Here is a 25,887-nt window from a genome sequence, read left to right on the forward strand (position 1 = left end):
TCAAAAGACAAGGTTTTCTTTTATAGGGGAATACGACTTCTTCCTGAAAGATGGGCCTAAGTAGTCGAGAAAGAAGGGCAATACTTTGAATAAATTCTTACTTAAAAAAAATATATTTTCAATTCAAAATACTACAAAAAACGGCAAGAATTAATCCAACCCCCTATAAGTTAGTCGTTTCAACTTTTTATACTTTATTATATAACCAACCACCAAAGTTACCTATAAGTTTTGGTTTAAATATTATTTTTATTAGTTATGCAAATCGAAACATAACTATGAATCTGTTGAATTTATTATTTTTTGCGAACGAATTTTAATATACTAGATAATTATTGTCGAATAAACTAATTTTTATGTACTTCTTATGTACAAATGCTTAAGTAATACTTGTTAATCTCCAAGTATCAAAATATCAAAACTTTTGTTACTGACGGCGTTTGTCTCTATCTTTCTAGAATCATTGAGGAGAGTACAATATGCAACCTAAACAATTAGTATATAATAATAATTTTAACGTAATATAACTTTATTGCTTCCTTTACAAATGTTATACTTAAGACGTAATTTTTTTCTTCGGAGTTTGATAATACTTTTCTAATTCTAATTCTAAAAAAGCAATTGTAAACTCAATACACAGATTGTAAATAATAATGAAGTTGATTTATTGTGCACATCAATTACCAAATGATTTTATACCATTCTTAGCTTTTCAATTTTAAAGAGTATTATATATGCATTGACAAGAAGAGTAGGAACATATATTAAATTGTCGCAAATGTTGTATAATTCCGAAACCTTAACAAGTAGCAGCTTTCAGTTAGCATCTTAGGTACACTCTGTGCTCCCTTCGCTAAGGAAGCGGATCCCTATAATAACGCCACCAAGTTAAAGTTCTTGAACAACCTTTGGGCAAGTTGGTAGTTATGTTTATTCAGGACTTACTACGGGACTTTTTGGCGACATGGCCGGGGGCTGGTTTCCTACGGAAAGTATTGTTACATTATGTAAGGAACAAATGCCGGTAAGGGATGGCAATTAATACCAAACAATAACGCATAATTTAGGCTTCCACTTTGTGTAAATAAGGACCAACTTTAGGGGCAGATGGGCGCTCAACGCTGAACTTCATTTGTCCTCGTGGTTTTGTTACTCAACTATATTAATTATTATTATTATTGTTTCGCTTTGTTTAGATTTTCACTAAATTATATAACATTTATGCCACTTATTTATTCCATGTTATATAAAAATCCGCCTTTGGAAAAGTGTTATTAAGTATACAATTTACAAAAGCTTATTTATTTATTTATATATATATATATATATATATATATATATATATATATATATATATATATATATATATATATATATATATATATATATATATATATATATATATATATATATATATTATATATATATATATATATATATATATATATATATGTATATATATATATATATATATATATATATATACATATATATATATATATATATATATATATATATATATAATATATATATATATATATATATATATATATATATATATATATATATATATATATATATATATATATATATATATATATATATATATATATATATAAATAGGCTGGCTTAGTAATAATTGTGATAAACTCCACACTCCTCAGACATTCAACTTCTTTTTCATCTATATTGAGATGTCAGAAATGTAACAATAACTCTAAAAGAGAAACCCAGATTTGTGAACAAGAATTTGGACACGTACAAAATATTGTGAGTAAAATAACTAGTCTAATTATAAGTTGCGCAAAATTGAAAACCATTTTCTCAGGCGTATGTAAAATAATTCAGGTTGTAAAAATAAATCACGGGTAAATCTTTCAGCTCGTATATAATTTATATGCAATAGCAAAATGGATTATCATTTTTAAAAACGAACAGAAAAAAATGTCTGTCATCAATAAATTTATGTTTCAATTAACTTTTTTGATTAAGTATAAAATACTTCAACCTAACTTTAATAAAATATGTGTACGTGTGATACAACAAGGGTCATGTTTTATTGAAATCATAAATCACACTCAATTACACGTGTAATTACAATTATCATTTGTAATTTCGATTGCTAGTACAATTCTGATTGCCTAAATGAGAAACGCTTCTAGATTTGGTAGTGGGAAGTCTCCAGTATAATAATATAATACGGGTTCACCCTTAGGTGGATGGAAGGGTTGCCTTATTTACGGGTCGTGGTCCTGAAACTTACAAGCTAATTAATCATATAGGAAATTACTCTCTCTTTTCATATTTTCTTTTTATTCTCAAATTTTTGTCTTTTTTTAATGAATTCCATAGAACAATAATGCGCTTATCACTGCACTAATAAAGTGAACTCTTATTAATGACTTAAATTTTAAAATACAAATCTTTATAATAATTACAAAACGTCAAAAGAGTCCAGAATATTTCATTGAATTTCACCCTATTTTCAAGCACCAAAACAGGGTTTTGTTTTGTTAAACAGCTTTTTTTGATAACGTCTTCTATAAAACATTTTTCAAAATACGGATAATAGAATTATTAAGGTTTTTTCACCCTAAAAGCGAACCTAACCTCCCCTGCTTACACCAGGCTCCCATAGTGTGGAGGGGGCTGAAAACGGACCAGTAAAACACCGCGCACTGTGTTTCACCCTGTAATATTCTAAGGCAGTATATATCTACTACAGAGCCTCCCACCTCAGTGCAAATCGAGCCTTCGTTGCGAGCGCACCCCGTAACGTGATAACGAGAAATCCTTCCCGCTTTGTTCCGTTACTACGCGGAGTAACGACATTACGAATAAATTCGTTTCAATTTTTATTTTACTTTTACTGACAGTTATTTTATTATCATTAATATGAGATAGAGAAATACTTTTGAAAGAAATCAAATAATTCTCACAAGATGTGCGTGTTCATTTGAAAATAATATTATCTGGTGATTAAATTGATTGAAAAATGATAATTAAAGTAATATTATTTATTAATCAGATTATTTAGTATCATGATTTCACAGTGATAACGTTTCAAAATATTTAAACAGTACTTTTATGAACACCTCGATTTGAATGTAAGTACAAACATATTTTATTTTACTTAGTGCGATTTGAATTAAATGTTTTTTCTTCTAAAAATTAAAAGCAAATGTCTTTTTTCACACGAAAAAGAAAATTATAACTAGTACGTAATTTTCAAAAATATAATGTTGAATTTCTCATAAAATAAATAATTAGAATAAATAATCAAGTTAAATATTTCATTAACATTTATAATGAATTTATTTATTTAAAAAAAAAATTAAGATACTATAAAATTAAGTATGTAAAAACGATTTTAATAATATAAACTACTTATATTTACAAAAAGTAAAAATATTGATTGTCATATATTATATATTTCATACAGTTTCCACTACACGTTAAATAAATTATTTATATTAATGAAACATGAAAAAAAATCATAAAATAATTTTTAGAAAACGAAAACGTATATTATCGTTTCATTTTGTTCTGTGCAGTTTTGAAGCTTTCTTATTGAGAAGTAAGTTCAAAAGCAGCTTGGTTCATTCAACAAGTTTACCGACTCGATTCTCACATAAGTTTCAATACAACTTGTATGAAAGTATATGACGATATGCTCACCCCGAATAGTTAAATATACATCTTGAACCATGTATAAAGTCAATATATTGAGATCCTTACAATATGGAGACATTGTACAGCGAGAAATTTGAAACGAATAGTTGCACCAGAAACATTGTTCGTAATTCAAAGTAGTTGAATAATACGAGTATGCAGGATTTAATTATGTAAAATAATAATTTCATTTCAAACTTTAAAGGCTGATATTGATATTATGTAAGTATATAATTGTTTTATTCATAAATTGCAATAATTCAATTTTATTTAGTATATGTGGATGTTATACTTATTATTATGAATATTAGAGTCGGATATAGAACCTTAGTCAATGTCGCGAACTGATAATTTATAGTTTTGAGACCATACTAGCCGCTTAGACCTAAAAAAAATAAATAAAATTGAATTAGGAACAAAAATATTTCCTTTTAAAACAAAATCTCGTTAAAGTACTCTCTGATATTTTCTAACCCTTATACTCACCCTATGGTGCATAAGGCACCGAATCGTATCGAATAGTGTTATTTTGATCTTTAATTACATGAAAGCAAAGTGTCAGGTGTTGTTAAATTCATATAAGAGCAAAAATAGTTTTTTACCCCCATCGAGATACGATCTCGGAACCTCCAACATAGTGGTCAAACTCTTATATCACTAAGGATACGGACATATATCTGTGTCCAAATTACATTTACTATTACGAGTGCTGGTATGCAACTTAAAGTTCTCCAGCCGTTGCTTCTGTTTTCCTTTTTCTGTATACCTTCCTTGAATTTCTTCACTTTGCCGATCTATATCATTAAATGCAGTGTACTCATTTATTCAAAAGTAAAGAGCGCTTAGTTGATCATCTTGCCTCCTATAATTAACTATCAAGCTGATACCATATCGAACCGACGCGGTGCTTTATGCACTGTGTGAATGCGGAAGACGTTTACTCAGAAGACAAAGAAATCAAAGCCAATATTTATTTTCAAATGTTTATTTCTCTTAAAATTGTAAGAAAATATGAAATTCCACAACTTTATTTTGTGAAATAATTTTCATCCTAAACTCGTAGTAAACCTCTGTAGAAATATAACATTTTTCCAAGATTTACCAATGATATTAAGTTCTGCATTTTACTGTGATTTACTTAATTTGTAAATTAACCTTTTATTTTTGCTACATCGTGTTTTTAATAATTTCAGAAATATCAAATTTAATATGAAGAATTCTACAACAATTTTATTCATCATCTAAATCGTAAACAAAAACTATACATATAAATATACATATAAATATATATATATATATATATACATAAATATATATATATATATATATATATATATATATATATATATATATATATATATATATATATATATATATATATATATATATATATATATATATATATATATATATATATAAATATATATATAAATATATATATATATATAAATATATATATATATATATATATACAATATATATATATATATATATATATATATTATATATATATATATATATATATATGTATATATATATATATATATATATATATATATATAAATATATATATATATATTTATATATATATATATATATATATATATATATATATATATATATATATATATATATATATATATATATATATATATATATATATATATATATATATATATATATATATATATATATATATATATATATATATATATATATATATATATATATATATTATAAATATATAAACATATATGTATAATATATAAATATATATATTTATGTATATACCTACCACATTGACATTGGACTACAAACCGTTTATGATATTTTTTTGAAAATACAAACCGAAGGAATTTGATGGCATGAATCATAATATTTTCCTGTTTTTCATTAATAATTACTCAGCAGGCCTATCAGTAATAATTATATATTTAACAAATATTTCATACTATCCGATTGCTGGCCGCCGCAACATGTGCGTATTGGAAGATATTTAAAGAAATAAAAATAATAACAATGCGTATCAAAGCTTTTTAATTGAGAGGCCACACTAAATGTGCAGATTCAGAGTAAATGTGTTTCTTAAATATTGTAGAAATATATATATTTATATTGTTCCCTTGACTAATGTACCACTACCTACCATAATATTTGATACACCAATATCCATTTTTTATTATTTTATCTATGCAACCACAATTAAATGTATATAAAACAAGATAAAAAAAATTACAGTACAGTACAAATATCCAGTGCTTTTTTTTTTCAAAAAAAGAGTACCAGGACACACTACATGTCACGCTTTTTACTAAAACAAATTATATTAAAATATAATTGTAATGAAATTTAAAGAAACTTTTCATATCATTTTGACGAATTTTATAAAAAAAGATTATAATTTTGTTGCGCAAACATTGTATCGTCTAATTGTATACTTTTTTTAATCGTGAAAATAAGGCGCCGGACACCGTTCCACCGCGTTACATGAAAAAAACCCTGGTTGAATCAAAAGTACCATAGTAAAGTAAAATAAAAGTGTGATCATAAAAAATTTCAGTTTCAAATAAAATGAGTAGGTAGAATTAATAATTGGAGTTAATTATTCATTATCCAACCTTTATTTGCATTCAATTACACATACAATCGACGCTGTGTTAACTTGACCACTATTCATAAAAAGGCAAAGCGATCGGTTCATCGCTTCCAGAACCAGTCCCGGAAATAATATAAATGTTAGCGCGCAAAATTATTTATATTTATTTAAGCACTCTGCAAATCGAACCTCAATCATTCTGCATGGTAGACGAAATATTAATAGTCATGAAACAAAAATTTAAAGTAAAACATGTTTCAATTTACGAATGATATGTTGTATGCAATTTCGATGCATTTATTTTATCCAAGAGGAAAAAACTGTCACTAATTGAACTAACATCGCATGTCGAATTACCCTTTTACAAGGGTAAAAGCTGGTTAATTTATCACGGTATCTACTATTCTGGTGTGGGGTAAAAAGGTAGTAGTTTGTATTGGCACCGCCGCGTGATGTGGATTAATGATAAAATATCGTTCCTTGCAAGTAATCGGGTCTTTTAGGCCAATTTTATGACCTCTAGCTTGACATTAGACGATCATTAATATTATATTTGGATGACAGCTCCGAATAATCTTGAAAATTGCCACATATATTTAATATTACTTATTTGTTAATCGTTATTTAAATACCAATAAATGATATCAACATTTTTAAAACAACACAAAAATCCATGTTACATTATAATTTACAGTAAAAATATTTTTCTTCTTCGTGGGCTTCAATCTTTGTGATAATTGGTTTGCTTCTTTCATGGTCAGTCACCACCCGTCTCTATCCTCCACTCGTCTCTTCAACTTGGGATACCCACTACAACCATGTAGGTTACGCGAAGTCGTCCTCTGTAGTTTGTGCCTTCCGCCATCGTAAAAATAAAACCTCGGTGTCTTTTATTATGACATTCTATTATTATCCGTTTGGCTAGCTTTTGTGCTACTTTATTAAGTAGCCACCAAGACTCCCCAGCTCTGCTAAATACCTCGTTGTTCCCCACATGTTCCGACCGATGAATCCTCAATATGCGCCTATGGCACCGCATCTCGAACACCTCCAGCCAACCCAGTTCAGCCCGCCCGATAGTCCACGTTTTGCTTCCATACAACAGTATGCTCCAGGTTAGAACTTGAATTGAGGTTTTCCTTATTCTCAAACTGATGTTTTTAGATTTTTCATTGAATGTTATTTTTTGTTGTTGTATCCGGCTAACAATTTCTGATTTGATCGACCGTCCATAGTAATTTTTCTGCTCAAAATCATTTGGAAATGATTATTTTATATTAATTACAAAACGTGATCCGATTCGTAAAAGTTATAAAAAAATATTGGTGGATACTTAAAAAATGTATTTGCAAAGCATCTTTAACATTAACATAATTTAAACGACAGTTAAAACAGTGTAATAATAAAAGTATTTAAATTATTAATTTGCATCGCTTTCGAAAAATATTATCACAATAATCTTTCATAATGTTCGATACAAATCTCTTTTTAAATTATAGACAGGAAAAAACATTTGAAACGTTGTAAAAATAACGGATTTTATTTTGTTAGGGTCTCAGAAACACTACTAGTGGGAAATTGAGTATTTTCATGTGTGAGTATTTTCATGTGTGACATTTCTTTCTTATTTCATTTAATAATTATTAGGTTCTAAATTAAGTTAAATTGAAAATCTATTCTAAAAATTATTTTACTTATACACCCCACAAACACGATATTGCTTTTATTTCCTGATTGACATTACTTCCACTCCTGTGACAGCGCAGTAAGTAACCGAGACATGGACCCTTTTACGTCGTCAGCGTTTTTCCAACAAATTCTAAGGTGATCGTCTTTTCGTTGCTTAAACGTATATCGTATTTCCCTAACCTACATGGAATTAGGGTTGAGAGAGGAATAGTTGACTGTTTATAGTTTAAATACAGGGATTCCCTTATTTATATAATAAAATACTTAATTAAAATAGTACCATGACAAATAACAAAGAGTTTTTTTTTATATTTATCATAAAAGTTCATAATACTAATTAAAATTTCAATAGAACAGAATTATCAGTAGTTCATAAAAAATGTAAAAAAATACAAATAAAATATATAATTTATTTTTTTTATTAAAAAACCCTCTTTTTTTCGATAGACATTCACATAGACATTCTTTAGGATGTTAAAACTATATCTTTAGAACCAATAGTTCAAAGAAAAGTTTTCTTTTAGAAAAAAGCAAGGGAATGGATAAATAAACACTGTTTTCGATTTACTTCAATAAAAATGATATTCAATTAAGTAGGTGAAACAAAATCAATCACAAAAACCGACTAGTCATGTTACAACAATATCTTAGGAATGCAATGAAAGCATTTCAAACAAAACTTTTAGAATCCAAGAAGAACCTTTATTAATTTTTCTATTTGTTTCATTTTCTTAATAAATAGTTCTAATTATTTTTGACTAGAATGGTGAACTATGTTAAAAGTGATCACTTGAATGAGTTAATGATATCTCGTATGGTTTGTTAATTTCCAGACTTCTATTGTAGAGATATCAATAAAAAATCTTAAGTACGATTATGTTTCAGATTGAATATTTTTGTTGACAGTATTTTAATTCACGCTAACTCCTATTTAATAGGCGAAAAATTTAATGCTTGATTTTCATGATTTATTTATCTCAAAGACACCGTTCTGATGGTCACAATAATACGCCAAAGGTATACGTAGAAAGGTTTCCAAGAGATTAAGGTAAAGCCCACAACCTAATCTTACCACTTAATCTTGTCAAAGTGGGAATCTGGTGTTCTGAGTTTGGTTTACACGTAAGGATATATTAACAAGTGTTAATTTAATCGATACTTTTTCTGATATATTTAGCGCTACAGATATTTCTTATCCCTACTCTAACCCAATGGTGCATAGGGAACCGCATCAGATCGACACGGTGTTAAATTAATCATCAAATACATAAAGTGAAGTTGATCATTCCAAGGCTTCGATTACATATGAAAGTTAAACCTTCAACTACTCTGTTTACATAACTAATACAATATTTCTGAACTTAAAATTGGTATTTTGAAATCAGTTGTCCAAGGATTTTGTCAGGAAATTAATGAGACTGTTAAAAAACAACGACTTTTGTTTCTTTAACCAAAAAGGAGTAAAGTAAAAGAAAAAAATAATGATCTGCGCTATGTAGTCAATGTATTATCTTTTCACTATAAAGATCAAGAATCAGAAATAAATATCTCACGGGAATCAGTTGTAATCACTACACTACCAAGAAATAGAAATGTTTGCACTTACTCCAGTTTTACTTGAGTAAATTGTTAATATTTGACCTCGGAGCATAATGAAAAATTGGTTTTATTATTTGAGCGTGTTAAAACTTTAGGAAAAGTGTTTCAAATAAAATAAAATATTTGTACTATCATAGTAGAAAACGTTCGCTACAACAGCGTACACGAAGGATTACAGTAGACATCCTCCATGCCGCAAAAGGGATAAGTCAAAATGGTACAAATGTATTATAAGATATTTAGTGGAATTAAATTCCTTAGATGTATTGAGGTATGAGTAACGGGACTCCATTATAAATTGTTCTGTCTCGCAAGCCCTCATCATCTCGGTTCCATTTCCACGACGTAAGCCCAAACGCACAAGACCGTAAAATCAAAGATACACTCACTTACCCGTATCAAAGTAACTCCCTTCAACTCTAAACTGCTGGTATTATGTATATATCCAAGACCACTGCCACCCTTATTTATCGAGAGGCGACAAAACCATTTTGATACGGGGTCCTCGAAACCATCCGTGAATATCCCCCTTAATGGGTCCATGAAATAAAATGTACCGCGCGGAGAGAACTTCCCAAAACATGAGTACTTTGAGGGACAAATATATAGCAACACATTTTCCAATAATTTCTTCTTATTTTAGTATTTTTAGTATCAAATTATACGATTTTTATACAGATAAACCACAAATTATGTTCCTAATATTTAAATATATCCAAATCTTTGTTTACAAATATTAGAAATCACTCGTTTAATATCTCAACATAAATTAATAAGCTTATTGATACAACAATATATAAGCAAACTAAACATATTTTTTCAAGTTATAAGCAATAATTCTCAATTCAACAAGCGTCTTAATCTTTGTTATTTATTAAGAAAGTTTAACACAAACTTCATTTTAAACCATTTTGCACCATTTCATTCCTACAACCAACATTAACATAATATTAACAGTAGATTTACAAACAAGATAACAAAAAAAAACAGTTTATCTGAGTAGAAAGAACCAATGAGAGGTTAATAAAGCTATGTTTGAATGTGCGGCGAGGGGTTTGATGGAGGAGTTTAGTGTTTTTATTATAATTTTTACACTAAATATCATAAATGGGGTAATTTCTAAAATCGTTAAATTTTATGACGAGTTATTTTTTTTCTTCATTTTTAAGCAAAAAAATATGTTATCTTAAAAATTAAAGAATAATTGTTATTTTAATGTTTTGTTAATGATTTTGTTTTGTATTTTAGATTTTTATCCTTATGGGTCTCGTTCATATAATCAGTATTCAACTTTTAAAAATTAGTGCGAATGCGGGGCGGGTATGGGGAGCTGGACTGATCTACTGGATTCATATAATAACGATCGCCTTAGCTCAACGTCAATTTAATGCAGTACCCTGTGCGCTATTTAAGTACCGAAAGGAGCGGAAAAATAGTAATATGATTTTTAATGTTTTGTTCTCATTGGAGAATTATTTGTAATAAATATAATTTGTTTTATCTAAAAATGTTGGTGTTATTAATTTTCTTCTTTTAAATTTATGATAAATATATATATATATATATATATATATATATATATATATATATATATATATATATATATATATATATATATATATATATATATATATATATATATATATATATATATATATATATATATATATATATATATATATATATATATATATATATATATATATATATTTATCATAAATTTAAAAGAAGAAAATTAATAACACCAACATTTTTATATATATATATATATATATATATATATATATATATATATATATATATATATATATATATATATATATATATATATATATATATATATATATATATATATATATATATATATATATATATATATATATATATATATATATATATATATATATATATATATATATATATATATATATATATATATATATATATATATATATATATATATATATATATATATATATATATATATATATATATATATATATATATATATATATATATATATATATATATATGTAAATAAAATTATTATAATATTTTATCAATATTTTTTGTATTAAACTAACATTGTTTTATTCAAAATTATGTAAAGTTTCAATGTCTAAATCTCAATTCTAGGTTTTAAAAATATATATTTCGGTAAATTATCGGTTTCCCTAAAAGCGTACATAAATTTGGTCCCAGGTGTACGTATATTCCTTCATCCCTATTAAATTGCGTTATCTTTAAGTTAAAACGGAATTGTGGGTGCTTTGTGATATTGAAGTTTAACTTATCTCAGTCTTACTCTGGTAAATACATGCAATCTAACGATAAAATATAATCACAAAACTACAATTAAGGTACGTTGATAATAGTATTGATTTCGTTTTATATGAAAAACGTAAAATAATATCAAGAAATCAATATTGTGCTTCCACAACTATATGAGCACTAAATCAAATCTCAAAATAATATAATTAAGATATATAAAATACCGCAGCTCACACACATGTCTGTGACACAATGTGTGAGCTTTCACAGATCGTAGTCGTACAGGAGAAAGTGACCAACTAACTAAACGTAAAATGTTCAGGAGGGCCATTTAAGTCATTTTCGCTTGGCAAGAAACTAAACATCAATGCAGGTAGTCATTTTTAACAAGTTGAAATATTATACTTCCAAGTTTAAAATCCTTTGGGATTTTTTCAGGGCAATATTAAGCTATCAAGTAAGTGAGATATCAATCAAATAGTCAATGATCACGTTTTTAAAAAATGCACTAGGTCACTTTCTCCTGTATTACTACGAGATAGATGTACGATTTAGCGTATTTTTTTGGATCAATATACCAGTATTACAACTAAATATTGTTTTTAACTTTTAAAAAAGTCTAAATAAACAGTACGAGTACTAATCTAATTCCTAGCAATTTAAAAAAAAACGTGAAAAGAGAGCTTGATTATATTAATATCATTACGACATAGTTTTAACGGTCTAAATTAAGATCTAAATAGCCGTTTAAATATTATAATTTTTTTAAATGAGTGTAAAGTAGACCATGAAATTATGTTGGCTTTGATTTATACCCCTTGTAAGAAAAATACGTCAAAAATATTTTATATGAATAATGATCGTCTGAAATACAATTAGAAATACCTTTATTACGTCAAAATTATTTAATTACTCTTTTTATCAACGGCGATCTTTGTTTTCCAAATATGCAAATTACGCCCAGAACAGCATTTGTTTGGAAACTCAGCTATTATGTATATACAGCCTTCATGCAAAAAAAAGTCTTTGGAGGGCATTTAAGGTTGTAAAGCTTTTCACAAGGTCTTTCTGACAAACAGAACTGAAGCAAAGCCATTAATTATCCACGGACCTTTAATTGTCAAGTACAACATTAATTGTATTTTTAGTTTTCAAAATATAAATATTTGTCTAATTTAAGTTTTACTAAATAAATACCACTATTACTTAAAATGTACTGTGACACGTGTTTCGATGCATTCCGCATCATATTCAAGAGATTTAATCACAATGTGACTGCCGAATCAATTAATGAAACTATCAATATTTTACCTAAACAGTGTTCAAAGTCACAAGTATGGTAGTTATATCTCAGCGCTTTCTGTATGTTTCATAGGTTATTAAAAACGTAGTGATTTATAATTAAAAATTAAAATATTTAAAAAAAATAATATTCGAATTAATGCCAACTGCATCTTCATTTTTTTCAAACAAATATCGTATCCAACATTATACTGTGATATCTCAAAAAACAGATACAATAAAATAAAATAAAAAAACAATAAAACAACAACAACAAATAAGTTAAAATAACAGGAATTTATTATCACACGGGCAGATGTGTAAAAACACTTTTCACGTATCAATAAAAAACATATCAGGTTTAAAGAAAATAGGGTAAAATTTTTATCATCTACCATATTTAAATTAAATTAGATCCGACTTTAAAAAAAAAATGTTTTTTTTCGCACCAAACTACTCTATTAATGTATCCGATTAACATCAGTTTTTGGATGCTTTATCGTTATTTTTATAAATGCGTGCCTCTTTTAAGAGAGTTAATTGAGTTAAAAACGAACAACAAAAAGCAGAAATTTGAAGGTTTTTGATAACTTTTAATGATGCTTCATATAAAAAGATGAGATTTTATTTTTTACTTATAGGAACACATTAAATTTATCCCAAATTTTTTGTGCGGTTTCTCGAGATAACTTCACTGTAATTAAAGAGATTTAAAAAAAAAACAGGTCGACGTTAAAATGCTGCAACCGTTCATTTTAATGAAGCCAATGAAATTCATTTAAATAAAAATAATTTTTTTAAATTAAAATGAGTTTCTGTGAATTAATTTTCTTGTCTTTATTTCATGTATATAAATAAAAATATAAAATTGATTGTATGTTTGAAATATTAAATCACCTATTCGCTCATTGTTTTGATGTTTTAACATAGTTTTGCATTGAAATAGGCGCCTATTTTCATGCTGTATTATAATTTTCATGCTGTATAATAATATGAATTTTACTGTTAATGGCGAGGGTTCCAACATGATAGTAACTATATGAATACAAGATGAACCTTTTTTTCAAATTCTTGATTTCTAAGGAGTGGAATGTACTATTAATTAGTAGTCGTTTGTGAAGTAAGTATTTTTTGTTAAAGGATATTTCTGCTATGATAAGGAAATTAGATATGAAAAGTATACAAACTCAGACCATTGTAACAAACAATTTTTAAAAAATATATAATTTAACAAATAGAGCGCGCGACGTCAGTTCTGCTGTCGAACTTCGCACACGATCACGTCACGACGCCTACCGAAAAGCTGAGACAGAAAACCTGTTTTGCTTTTGTACAATATACTGAAAAGTGAAAAGTCTAAAGATTTTTTCGAAATAAAAATAATGTAAAAATTAAGCCCCAAGCATTTTCGGGCGGACTGTTTCTCATATAACTTTAAGGTCGGGTTTTTCAAACATTTTCCAACATAATATATCTTTCTTAGCCTTTTGTTACACCGGTGGTAATAAATAACAGTCAAAAGTAGTACAGTACCGACTAGAAGGTTGGAAGGTTAAAACTCTTCCAAAAACGTTTCGTTTGGTATAAAAAATTTCCCAAATATAACTACCTCCAATTAAGGGAAAAACAATATTATTTTTAGAAACGGTTTCTTTAAGAGTGAGTTATTCGTTCACAAATTTGTAAATGAAAACGTTTAAATAATTGCTAGTTCAAAAATACTACTGACTTGTACCCGATTGTGTGCAGAAAAAGCTTGTGTTCAAGTAAGTTCCCATGTTAAATTACTAGGTAAAAAATCAACTCTTATTGAGTTTTTTTTTTAAGTACGAGTATGTATCTAATTTTTATAAATTTACGTCTTTACATAAATAAGTAACTTATTAAAATGTGAATATAAAAATCTGGGTATGGATATGGGATATGTACTCCACAAGAGACTCGAATATCTTCACGTTAGCGTGCTTAGTACGGATATGCAACCCCGAACTCTACTTACAATTCCTTGAAAAAATTACCATATAGCAGTAATTGGTTTTTTTTGAGCTTCTTCACTTACTTACATGATATATATTCCATCAAATATACTCGTATTAAACTCAAATCTAGAGCTCCCTGATTATCTCGCCTTCGTATAATCTACGATCAAGATAACACTGCGTCAGCAAGATTCTATGTACCATCGGGGACATATAATTGTTTTGAAAAAAGAATCATTTATATACGATCGGAAAGATATAATAGTTTTTACTACACACCGAACAACTCGAGGGAAAGATGTTCTTGAATAATTCAGCGGGTGGATCAAAATTTAATCGCATCCCAATTCTCCGGTGTCATGATTGATTTCTCGCACTTTTACAATAAACACTCATTGAACCGCGAGAGATGAATATCTTCTTTATGATCTAATTTATATTCCGTCTAGGAATTCTTTGTTGAGTTTTTCTAAGGAGCGAGAAAGCCATTCATAGTCAACAATGCACTTGCGATAAAGTGAAGAATACAATTCTTCAGATAAAGCTTTCATCAAGAAGTAAGGGCAAGAGTGTTTTTAAACAACTTGTAGCTCATTTCGAGTATTCGATATTTGTTCGCAAATGCGATTACTCTCGATGTTTTGTGTTTCTGAACAAAATGAAAAATTTATTTATTTTGGCTCAGTATCATATGAATTTAAATTTAATTTTAAAATAAGGGTTTTTGTATTTTTTTTAAATAATATAGCGAAAATTTCTTTGAATGTTTTTCTAGTCGATTTAATCACATTTTTTTTAATTAAAGGAATTTTTAAATTTTACAGAATTAAACAACTTTGTTTTAACCATTTTTTATTATTAGTACACTTTAACCTACCGGATCCGACAAAAACCTTGTCATCATCAGGGTTTATTAAACTCTAAAACATTAAAAACATTAAAATACTCATAATTAATTACATTTCCTTGCCAAAAACTTCCACACACTCCGTAAAAAATCTGAAATGTTATTTTTATAAACCGGTAGATTTAATTGTACAAACAATAAAAAAGTGGTTAGAACAAAGTTGTTTAGTTTTATAAAGTTTATAAAATCTGCCAAAGTATCTGCGAAAAACTTTCAAGAAATGAATGTTTAAATATTTAAAAATATTGTATAATTACAAATACCTTCAAAAGTGATTCACATAAATTATTGACGCATTATATATTCTATTTTTATGATGATATGTAATACATAAGCCTGTTTTTCTTGTGTTTTTAGAGCATCATCACATCAATAATACAGTTTGACAGTAAGTTAATAAAAAAGTGAACATTAAATTAATTTTGAAAATGTGCCAAAAAACATTAGCTTTACATAAAAAAGAAAAGTGAATAAATAACGAAATTGAGTAATACACAATGTGTAACCATAACGCAAGGTGTGTTCCAAGTGGAAGACTATTAAGGAGATGGCATATTCTGATCCTGATAATAGCAGCCTCCCTCCCGATGTTCTCTTCCCAAGGTAAGCGCGTCTTCATTATTTTCATCGATTATATTTATAAATGAAATATGTTTTCAAAGAACAAAAAAATGTTAATCTACATGCCATATAAATAGAATCAATATTCGAGTCAGTTAATAGAATCGCGCAAATTTTGCTGGATCTTTGTTCCAGAGTTTGATTTTATACACTGCCAAAACTTGATTTCCCTCAAAATGGTGTTTTTCGATCGTGAATTTAAGTTCTGTGTTATTGTGTATACATTATTATGGTAAAAAAAATATTAAATCAATTTGTAACATTTTGTACTATTATTGAAATGGTAAAAAAAAATGTAACACGTTATATTATAATTATTTTTATAATAAATTTGAAAAACTAATGTAATTTATGAAGACGCTAACATAACGGAATTGAGCTCCAAAAATCAAGACTAAGACTACAAATTACCTCCTATGTAGTGATAACTTGTTTAAAAAATGTTTCATTATAGAACGATTTCAGTGATTCTTACATTACACAGTAGGACTGGGCTTGAACGATATCGTAAAACATAAATTAAATAAACCATAAAGATTTTAAAAAATACAAAAATGTTATTTCCTTACGGACGTGTTTAACAGTGGAAACATTTTAAATTGAGTTTTCAAAGGTGTTCACTATCTGAGCTTTCCGTACTGAGGAGTTCATCTCAAAAACATTTCATGGCAGATTCATACCATTTTTTGCATCAAGGAAATGCAGCGAAAACTTAGTCTAGGAAAAGTTGTTGAAGAAAAATGAATGAAAAAAGTTCGGTTTGCCGCTGAAGGTAAGTCGAGGGGAAGTTGAGTGAGAGTGGTTAAGAACGAAGCAGGATAAAGTTAATTTAATTTGAGAATTAGCGCTTATCCTGACGTGACTTGAGTTCGAGATATTTTTTATTTTATATTTTCCCTGTTTTGCGTTCTCTCCCAGATAACGTTATTAAACTGAGGTACGGTTTTTACGACGGTGGATTTTTTAACTTTTTTGTTTTTGCGGAATAAAAATTAGATGAACATTGAACTATTTTTAAAGATTTAAATATAAATATCACGTCCTCGTAACAAAAGTATTAAAAAGAATAGCCTGAAGCCTAAGGTTATAATAAACCCAATACTCGGGAACCCTAAGAGCGTAGTCATTTCATCTATAAAATAATCCGCCTTAACCACTAGATTTGAATCATTGATTTTATATTTAGGTCATTGACTTAACGCCATTTTAAAATTAAAATTAATTTCCCTTTTTCTCACTTCGTTTTCTTTTATGACGTTTCGACTCTGTGGCTAAGGTTATCTTACACGTAACATAAAGGTACAAGTATTGGTAGTTGAAAATGTACAAAAAAATTATGATTAAAAGAAAAACAAACATTGTGTAAAAAATCGTTTTTTATGCTATGTTGTACCATGTATTACAATTGAAATTTAGGTTTCGTTCGTAGAGTCTCGTATATCAAACATTATTTGAATATAAAGTCGACAGCGCATCCCTGATATAATATATTTTCACTATGCCAACATTTCGTAAAAATGGGAGAGAAAACGCTCAAGATGGCCACGGTTTGGTGTTGTTATATCATGGCAAAATATTTTACGTTGTTTTCATTGCACACACACGAACACACGAACAAATACGGCATGACTTATCTCGCAATCTACCCTGCCCCATGACGATATGAGGGTAAATTGATTTGACACGAGACGCGGATATTCGGCCCGAACACCTAAACAAACAATATCCTACAAAATACTGATTACATTTTTACGAACACATCGTAAAAGAAGTCACCCCTTACTTATTGCCCCTGACTATGTTTAACAACGTGAAAATATTCTTTTTATAAAGTGGTACACCAATATTTAGGAGTTTGGGATGTTGTAGACCTCCCATACGTTGAATTATCTGAAACCTAGGTTATGTTTATGGTTTCATGGTAAGCAGAGTGAAATACGGATTTCTTACAATATCCATTTTTTGTTTTTCGTTATCTCGCTCATGTGAAAAATTAATGCAGTCTCTTTTTAAGACTGTTCAACAAAAACTCGCATGTGAATTTTTTTCACATATTTAGAGTACAAAATTTACTGCCACATAAACACTCAAAAATGATTTTTTATTATTAAACTAATTTATTTATTTATTTTAAATAAACGTTCAATCACATTATTTTTTTAATCTGAAAAACTCAAATCTTTACTTTGCTGTGATCTCTATTTGCGCTCAAATTGTGCATGGGGTCATCTAATTACTTATTACAAGGCACCCTACTGCCCTTTCCATAATTGGATAGACTTTAGTACATGGTGTTTATAATGTAAATGAGTGTATTTTATGAAATACAGTTGACACAAGTGAGGGAGCTCAAAGTAAGAGACATTACAGCTTTATACGAAAAGAATTGTACAGGATAAAGTAAATTAGAATTTTAACGATTCAAGTAATAAAATCCTATCAATATTTTATATCACATGTTCAATAAAAGGCAAGTATATTTATATTCAAATTAATGCCAGAGTCATGATTTCGTAATATTATTATTATAAAATTTCCATCTTATATTTTGTTAAATTCGATCTTTTATGTGGAATATTATACTATATTATAAGGAATATTACGGTGTATCAATTATTGGTGATCAATCAAAATTGATCAATTAACTACCAGAAAAGTTCCGGTCATCATAAGTCCAAAGTAAAAAAAAATCTGTTGCGATATACCTTTTTAACAGTTGAAATAGGGAATCGAACTCAAGGTCTCTAAAAGTCATTATTCCTAACTATCACTCAATGAAGATAGATAGTAACTGGGTGATATTGTTCCGATACGATATGGGTTATAATGACCGTTCGTAACATGAAATGAATTTCACTACGAAAATACCTTCCATATTCATTTCGGTCGGACGTAAATATAAACGGTTGGAATCATCCTTTTTTCGCGATTAATATGTAGGTAGGTACTTGATTATACCGATCCAGTGGTGACCAGAAAAAATTAGAAAATCTACCAAATTCGGTCGAATTTATAACTAGCTCGTTGTACAATGGTTGAATAAGGCCTTACATGCACGAATGCTTTCATTATTTGATTTTTATTCATTACTGATCGAATAAGGAATACAAATTAAGAATTATGTGTATCAAAACGAGCCGCAGTGCTTACTTAATTATTTGCTTAAATACTATGACAAATCAAACTAGCTAACTAACTAACAATAACACCGCTTTTCTTCAGAGGTAGGCAGAGAGAATAGAACGCTACACCACGTTGTCTTTGCAAGCGATCTTCGCCTCTTTCACGTTCATTCAACCCCTCATACATACTCGTCATTTATTTTAACTCCTTACCTGATTCATTTCAAGTACTTGAAATGCTTAATCATGCCCAGTTTTCCCCAGTCTTCTGCTCTCCTCCCATTTTTATATTAATATATCAACATATCACTGACGGAATATAGTTTTATTTTTACAACCATTTCATCATCACATTTAAATAATGTAAAGTGTAAGTTTTCATAGAAAATGTAACGTGCGAGTTGGTTGTCGGGCGTACCGAAGCGAAGGGCTATGAATAAGCCCTCGCTAGGCAATTTCATACATGTGTGCCTTTTATACAAAGAATGGCCGGTTACGCCCCGTCTTACTTCCGCCGGAAGAGAAAGGCACAAAAACCTTGTCATATATATTAACCCAATCTGGACGGAAGGCAAAATACAACCTTTGTTGCCCCCGGATAAATTCCTCATTTTTTTATTATTAAAGCAACTCTTTTTTTCATATTTTAAACATTGTGGAAATGCTACAAAAACAACCCAAGCATTTTCATTCCAGAATTTAACATTGGATGTAACATAGAAAAAACAAATACGAATAAATACATAAAAATATAAAAATATATAGGTATATACAAATATATATGTATATATATATATATATATATATATATATATATATATATATATATATATATATATATATATATATACTTATATATATATATATATATATATATATATATATATATATATATATATATATATATATATATATATATATATATATATATATATATATATATATATATATATATATATATATATATATATATATATATATATATATATATATATATATATATATATATATATATATATATATATTTATATATATATATATATATATATATATAAATGTATATATATATATATATATATAAATATATATTTATATATATATATATTTATATATATATATATATAAATATATATATATATATATATATATATATATATATATATATATATATATATATATATATATATATATATATATATATATATATATATATATATATATATATATATATATATATATAAATATATACATTCCTTGCAGACATTAAACGAAGAATGAAGTTTTTTTAACAGTTTTAAATAATATTATATTTAAGTGTCGTATAATGTCAAATTGAATACATAAAAATAATCTATTAAAACGATACTCGATCTCTCTTATTGGCACGTTTTACTATCAATCTTCGAAAAACCTTATAAAAAGCTATTTATTTTATACTTTACTACTCGATGCTTCAACAAGCGTAAAAAACGTTTAAAAAAAAAGTCTTAAAAACTGTAATATTTATACTACTGGGTAGGTAGCCATATGATATGAAGGGTCAAGTAAGAAAGGACAAAATCAATATGTATATACTGTTTGTTCAAGTTAATATGTGATGAAAGGGGTAACATTGCATTAAATAAACCACTTTATTACAAAAAGCAGCAATATTTTTGGAGAGACTGCAAATAATTTTTTTTCTTTATTTTTTTTAATTATGATTTTTTTTAAAAGAAGTATTTGTGTTTTTATACTTCAATTTTGTTTGTATACTTGAATTTCATACTATTTCTGTGAGCTAAAGCAGCTCATTATTAAAAATATGTATCAAATTGTGGTAGAGTGGATTCGAACTGAGAAACTCTGACTCAAAAGTCCACGACAATAACCACGGGACCACAACCCGATACATTTATCATGCGCTTTTTCAATATCACATTTCAATTGAGCATTATCACACATTTTTCCATCTATTTTTTTTTAAATGAACTTAAAATACGACGTATGCGATGAGTGTTTTCTTGAACGTTGAATACGCGAAACCCGATCACTGGTCAATTTAAATGAAATCTTATTTTGGAAATCTGTTCATAAGCAGGACTTTTTATTCACATTTTGTCACTTAATTATTTAAACACGTGTAAAACGTTCACCACTCTGAACTTGATTAAATACTCACCGCATAGTTTCTGAAATAGTTTTTATTATTGTCTGAAAGTGACACCTACAAAATATTTTGATAAAAATTCTTGGAGGTTTGTGTGCTTCAAATTTTGAACATATACAAAATACTGTTTATGTAAGTAATTCAAATTTATTTACCTTTACAATATAATGTTATTCAATGGAGACACGACATGTATTTGCACCCAGACCAAGTCAACAAACTTCGTATTTTGCATCTTATCTGTGGAATTTAAACAGCTGATTATAAGTTTTATTCAATTAAACAGGGATAGCTCGTATCTAGCCACGATGTATTAGTTGAAGTTACAAAACTACCTGAAACACGTTTTCTTAATAGGGGAACTGGCGGCACGAAATAGTGTTTGTATGTAATATGTTACGTACTATGAACTTCTGAATGAATAGGCAGCATACTTACATTATTTTCCCTAAGACAGAAAAATATTCACAATTTCGCCTTTTTGAATCTCAGAAAATTTATTAAAAATATTTTTTTTTATTGGTTAATTTTTTTTAATGCATAAAAATATGCTGTCTACTAAGAATGTGAAACTTAGAAATGCACATTTGTAAAAAAAATCATGTTTTATATTGTTACTTTATTTCATTATTGTAACAATATTATTCATTTGTCAATATTTTTAAATTGTATATACTGTCCTAATAAGATGAAAAATGTTTTTTTACAGAGATATAATTATTTAGAGGATATTATTTTTAAGAAAACAAATCCGCACTTCTCTTCTTTGTAATAGTTATTGAAATAAATGTTTATCTTTTGCGGTTAATTTTTTATTAAAATTTTAACTCCTTATTCTGCCACCGGACACTCTATATGTATAAGACGTAAATATCAACAAAAATATTTAGATTTTAATGGTTAATACAATTATTTGTAAAAAATAATATTAATTAAAAGTTTAATTTATTTTGACGCATGTTTAAACACCGTTTGTGAAGCTGCGAAGTCTAAATTTAAGTGTAATGCTCTTGAAACAATTAAGGAAAGATTGATCAGATAAGTCATTTTATGTTTTTTTATAAAACCGTCGTAAATATCAAGTATTATGTAAAAAAAAGCCTTTAATCTAAAACCATATGCTTCTTCACTTCTTCTTATAATTACCTGTTATATATTTTTTGATTCAGGATAAGATCGATGCAGTCTTTGTTCGTTCATTAATTACAATCGAGCCAATGTGATTAAGATCCAGGGTAATGTTTAATAAACTCGTATATGTTGCGAAAAAAAATGTCACTAAAAATATTCCGTCTATTAAAAAAAAACTTAAAGCTTTATGAAAATTAGATGTGTAGTATCATTCAAACAGTTTTATAATATGCAGTATCATTTAAACAGTGCTAAAGCATCAAATACAATTTTTATTAACTATGTACAAAGCGACTCGTGAAAGTAGGTATTAAAGTAACACTCGAAATAAAGGTAAATTGGGTTTCTTTTCACAAAAGAAGAGACCAAAAGCATAGTAATATGAATGGATTATATAGTTTACCATTCTCAAGTGGCCTAAAAATTATGATTAAATATTTAAGCGCCATAAGGTCCCTCTCGTGTAAAATTTTGTTTTGTTTTGTCTTTCAAAGTGCGTACGGACTTTTAGGGAAGGTTTGGGAAGAAAGGATAAATAAAGGAAATGTTGAGAAATTTGAGCCGCCTTAAGGGAGAGAATAAAGGGGTTGAGGGCTAAAGTTTTCGCCAGGAAGTGGGTAGAAGCAGGTGTTAGACATTCAAGCTGACAGACAGCTAATCAAGCGATATGGAAAATTTAGATGTAAACGTCATCTTTTTACTTAGGGGGTGCAATTTATGAGGGCTTAGGGTGAATATTTAACTTATAATTTAAGAAATTTATCAAGTAATTAACCTTTATTTTCAATTCAGGTGTCTATTAACATACTTTTTTTTAATGTCAAAAAAATAATAAACAGTTTAACTAATATTATTTTGCTACTTGTATTTTTTATAGATTGTTATGCCCTGGTTAATTTTTCTGCCATTATATTTATTTTATTTATTTATTTGTCTTTTATCCAAATCATGGGGTAAAAAAGTATGCAGGAGACTAAGGTTCACATGGCATATATATATATATATATATATATATATATATATATATATATATATATATATATATATATATATATATATATATATATATATAAATATATATACATATAAATATATAATAAACTTTTTATTGGTACCTAGAACTAATTGTTTATCTGAATAAATAAATAAATATTACATCACTCTAGTGGAGTCTTTGAATTTTTAACAACATTAAGCATATTCCATATATTTTTGATTTGTGATTCAAATAAATAATGATTTTTGTTAAGAATAGATACAATTTAATAACTTAGAGCACTAAAATACCAAAACAAACTCACTTTATCTGAAATACATCAATTTTTGATATATCAAATTACTGATTCGGAGATATCAAAAGACCCTTTTTTCACAAGCACTTATGTTAAGTGGAAAAATATAATCCCAATAAATTGAAGAAAGCTCCTGCCTGGTTTTGACAATGTTGACGCAGCTATGAAGGGTTAAATAAGGTTTTTATACATTTTATAACCCTATATATCACGGTTGCTGATTTGGAAAATGAGTTCAGCATTTTCAAGCCTTTTCTCACAGCTTAATTAAAATTTATCAACAAATATTATCTTTTTCATGCCTATTCCATGAGCTTTTTTATATTTTTTAGTTTCATTTACTCTTTACATCTTCTTTTCTACCCACCTCTTCATGGAAATGGCATAATAGTAGTCGCAGTAGATTTATTTTATCTACTGAAAATAGCCATATCATTTTTGACAAAACATAATCAATGTCACTTTTTTATCGTTAATATCATGCTTTAACGATGAAGGTGTTCAGGTGAGAATATTATTTACATATTTTTTTCAAATCATGTTTTTTTCTGAAGGTTTATTGTTTTGGGGTTATTTTAAAAATATATCATCCTATCTCAAAAGAGACATTAAAAAAAATATGTTTTAAGAAATCGCTCAGAAACTGAAATATTTATTCATTCTAAGTTAATCTAATATTTAACGGTGTATAAAGTAATCACTCAAGCTAGCCAATGAAATATATTAAGCTCTATTACTGCATATGCCATATTAAATATTCTTTTTTTTTATAACTTGATAACTTGATTTGTTTATTAAATGTAAAATAAGTATAACTTGATTTGTTTATTAAATGTAAAATAAGTCGAAATCACGTAAGTAGAGGACTTACTGTGTATTTTTTTGCTGAATAAAAAAGGTTAAAATTATCTTCCTTACGTGATTAAAGCATTCATTTTCCTTTCCAATCGACGTTTTAGACTGACTGTGGGCCTAAATGTCGTAGAAAATGTTTATTTAAATTTAAGAAACTTTTTTTAAAACATTTTAATAACAAATTAATTCTTAAGTCTTAATTTTCATTTTTGTAAGGTCTCATCCACAATTTATTTTTCGTATCGATAGTAAAGAGTGAAGTGACTTATCGTTATAAGTTGTATTTATTATAAGTAAGAGACGTTTGATCATTTTCTGACATTTCTTATGATGTCAATTCTGTCGCGCCATTTCTCGATTCTCCATTCCTCGCGTCTCGTTCTCTCATTCTTTTTACAAAAGTCCGCCGTGTCGGGGGCACATAATGACACTCGCGCCTTATCACGGAGTTATGAAGTGTAATTTCCCTCGTCCTGGCGGCTCCTCGCAGATAACTCGACTGGGAGATATCTCTACTCAGTGGAGGCTGCCACTCGTAAATCTTTCAATTATACCGTCCCACAAAGGCCGGACAGGAACGCACTACTCGTCTCAAAAGACTCGACGAGGGGTGGATTTTCAATTCTAGTTAAACTTTTTACTATCTATTCAAATATATATTTGCAAAAAGTATTGTATGCATAATAGGCATTAATAGATGCATATGTTTGAGGGGTATTATTC

General features: G+C 27.6%; 1 protein-coding gene across 1 annotated transcript in view; it reads left to right on the forward strand.

The window, feature by feature from the left end:
* Positions 1-2,738: 2,738 nt before the first annotated feature.
* LOC148310100 (lachesin-like) overlaps positions 2,739-25,887 on the forward strand; it is a 212,055-nt gene continuing 188,906 nt past the window's right edge. The window contains exons 1-2 of the mRNA XM_088258947.1: positions 2,739-3,107; positions 16,352-16,597. Of these exons, the coding sequence (XP_088115073.1) occupies positions 16,492-16,597 (106 nt within the window). The 5' untranslated portion in view covers positions 2,739-3,107; positions 16,352-16,491. The remainder of the gene's footprint in view (positions 3,108-16,351; positions 16,598-25,887) is intronic.

The sequence above is a fragment of the Brachycentrus maculatus genome, unplaced genomic scaffold (genome assembly GCF_059751285.1).
Source record: "Brachycentrus maculatus isolate JH-2025_06_01 unplaced genomic scaffold, ASM5975128v1 h1tg000105l, whole genome shotgun sequence".
Taxonomy (NCBI): domain Eukaryota; kingdom Metazoa; phylum Arthropoda; class Insecta; order Trichoptera; family Brachycentridae; genus Brachycentrus; species Brachycentrus maculatus.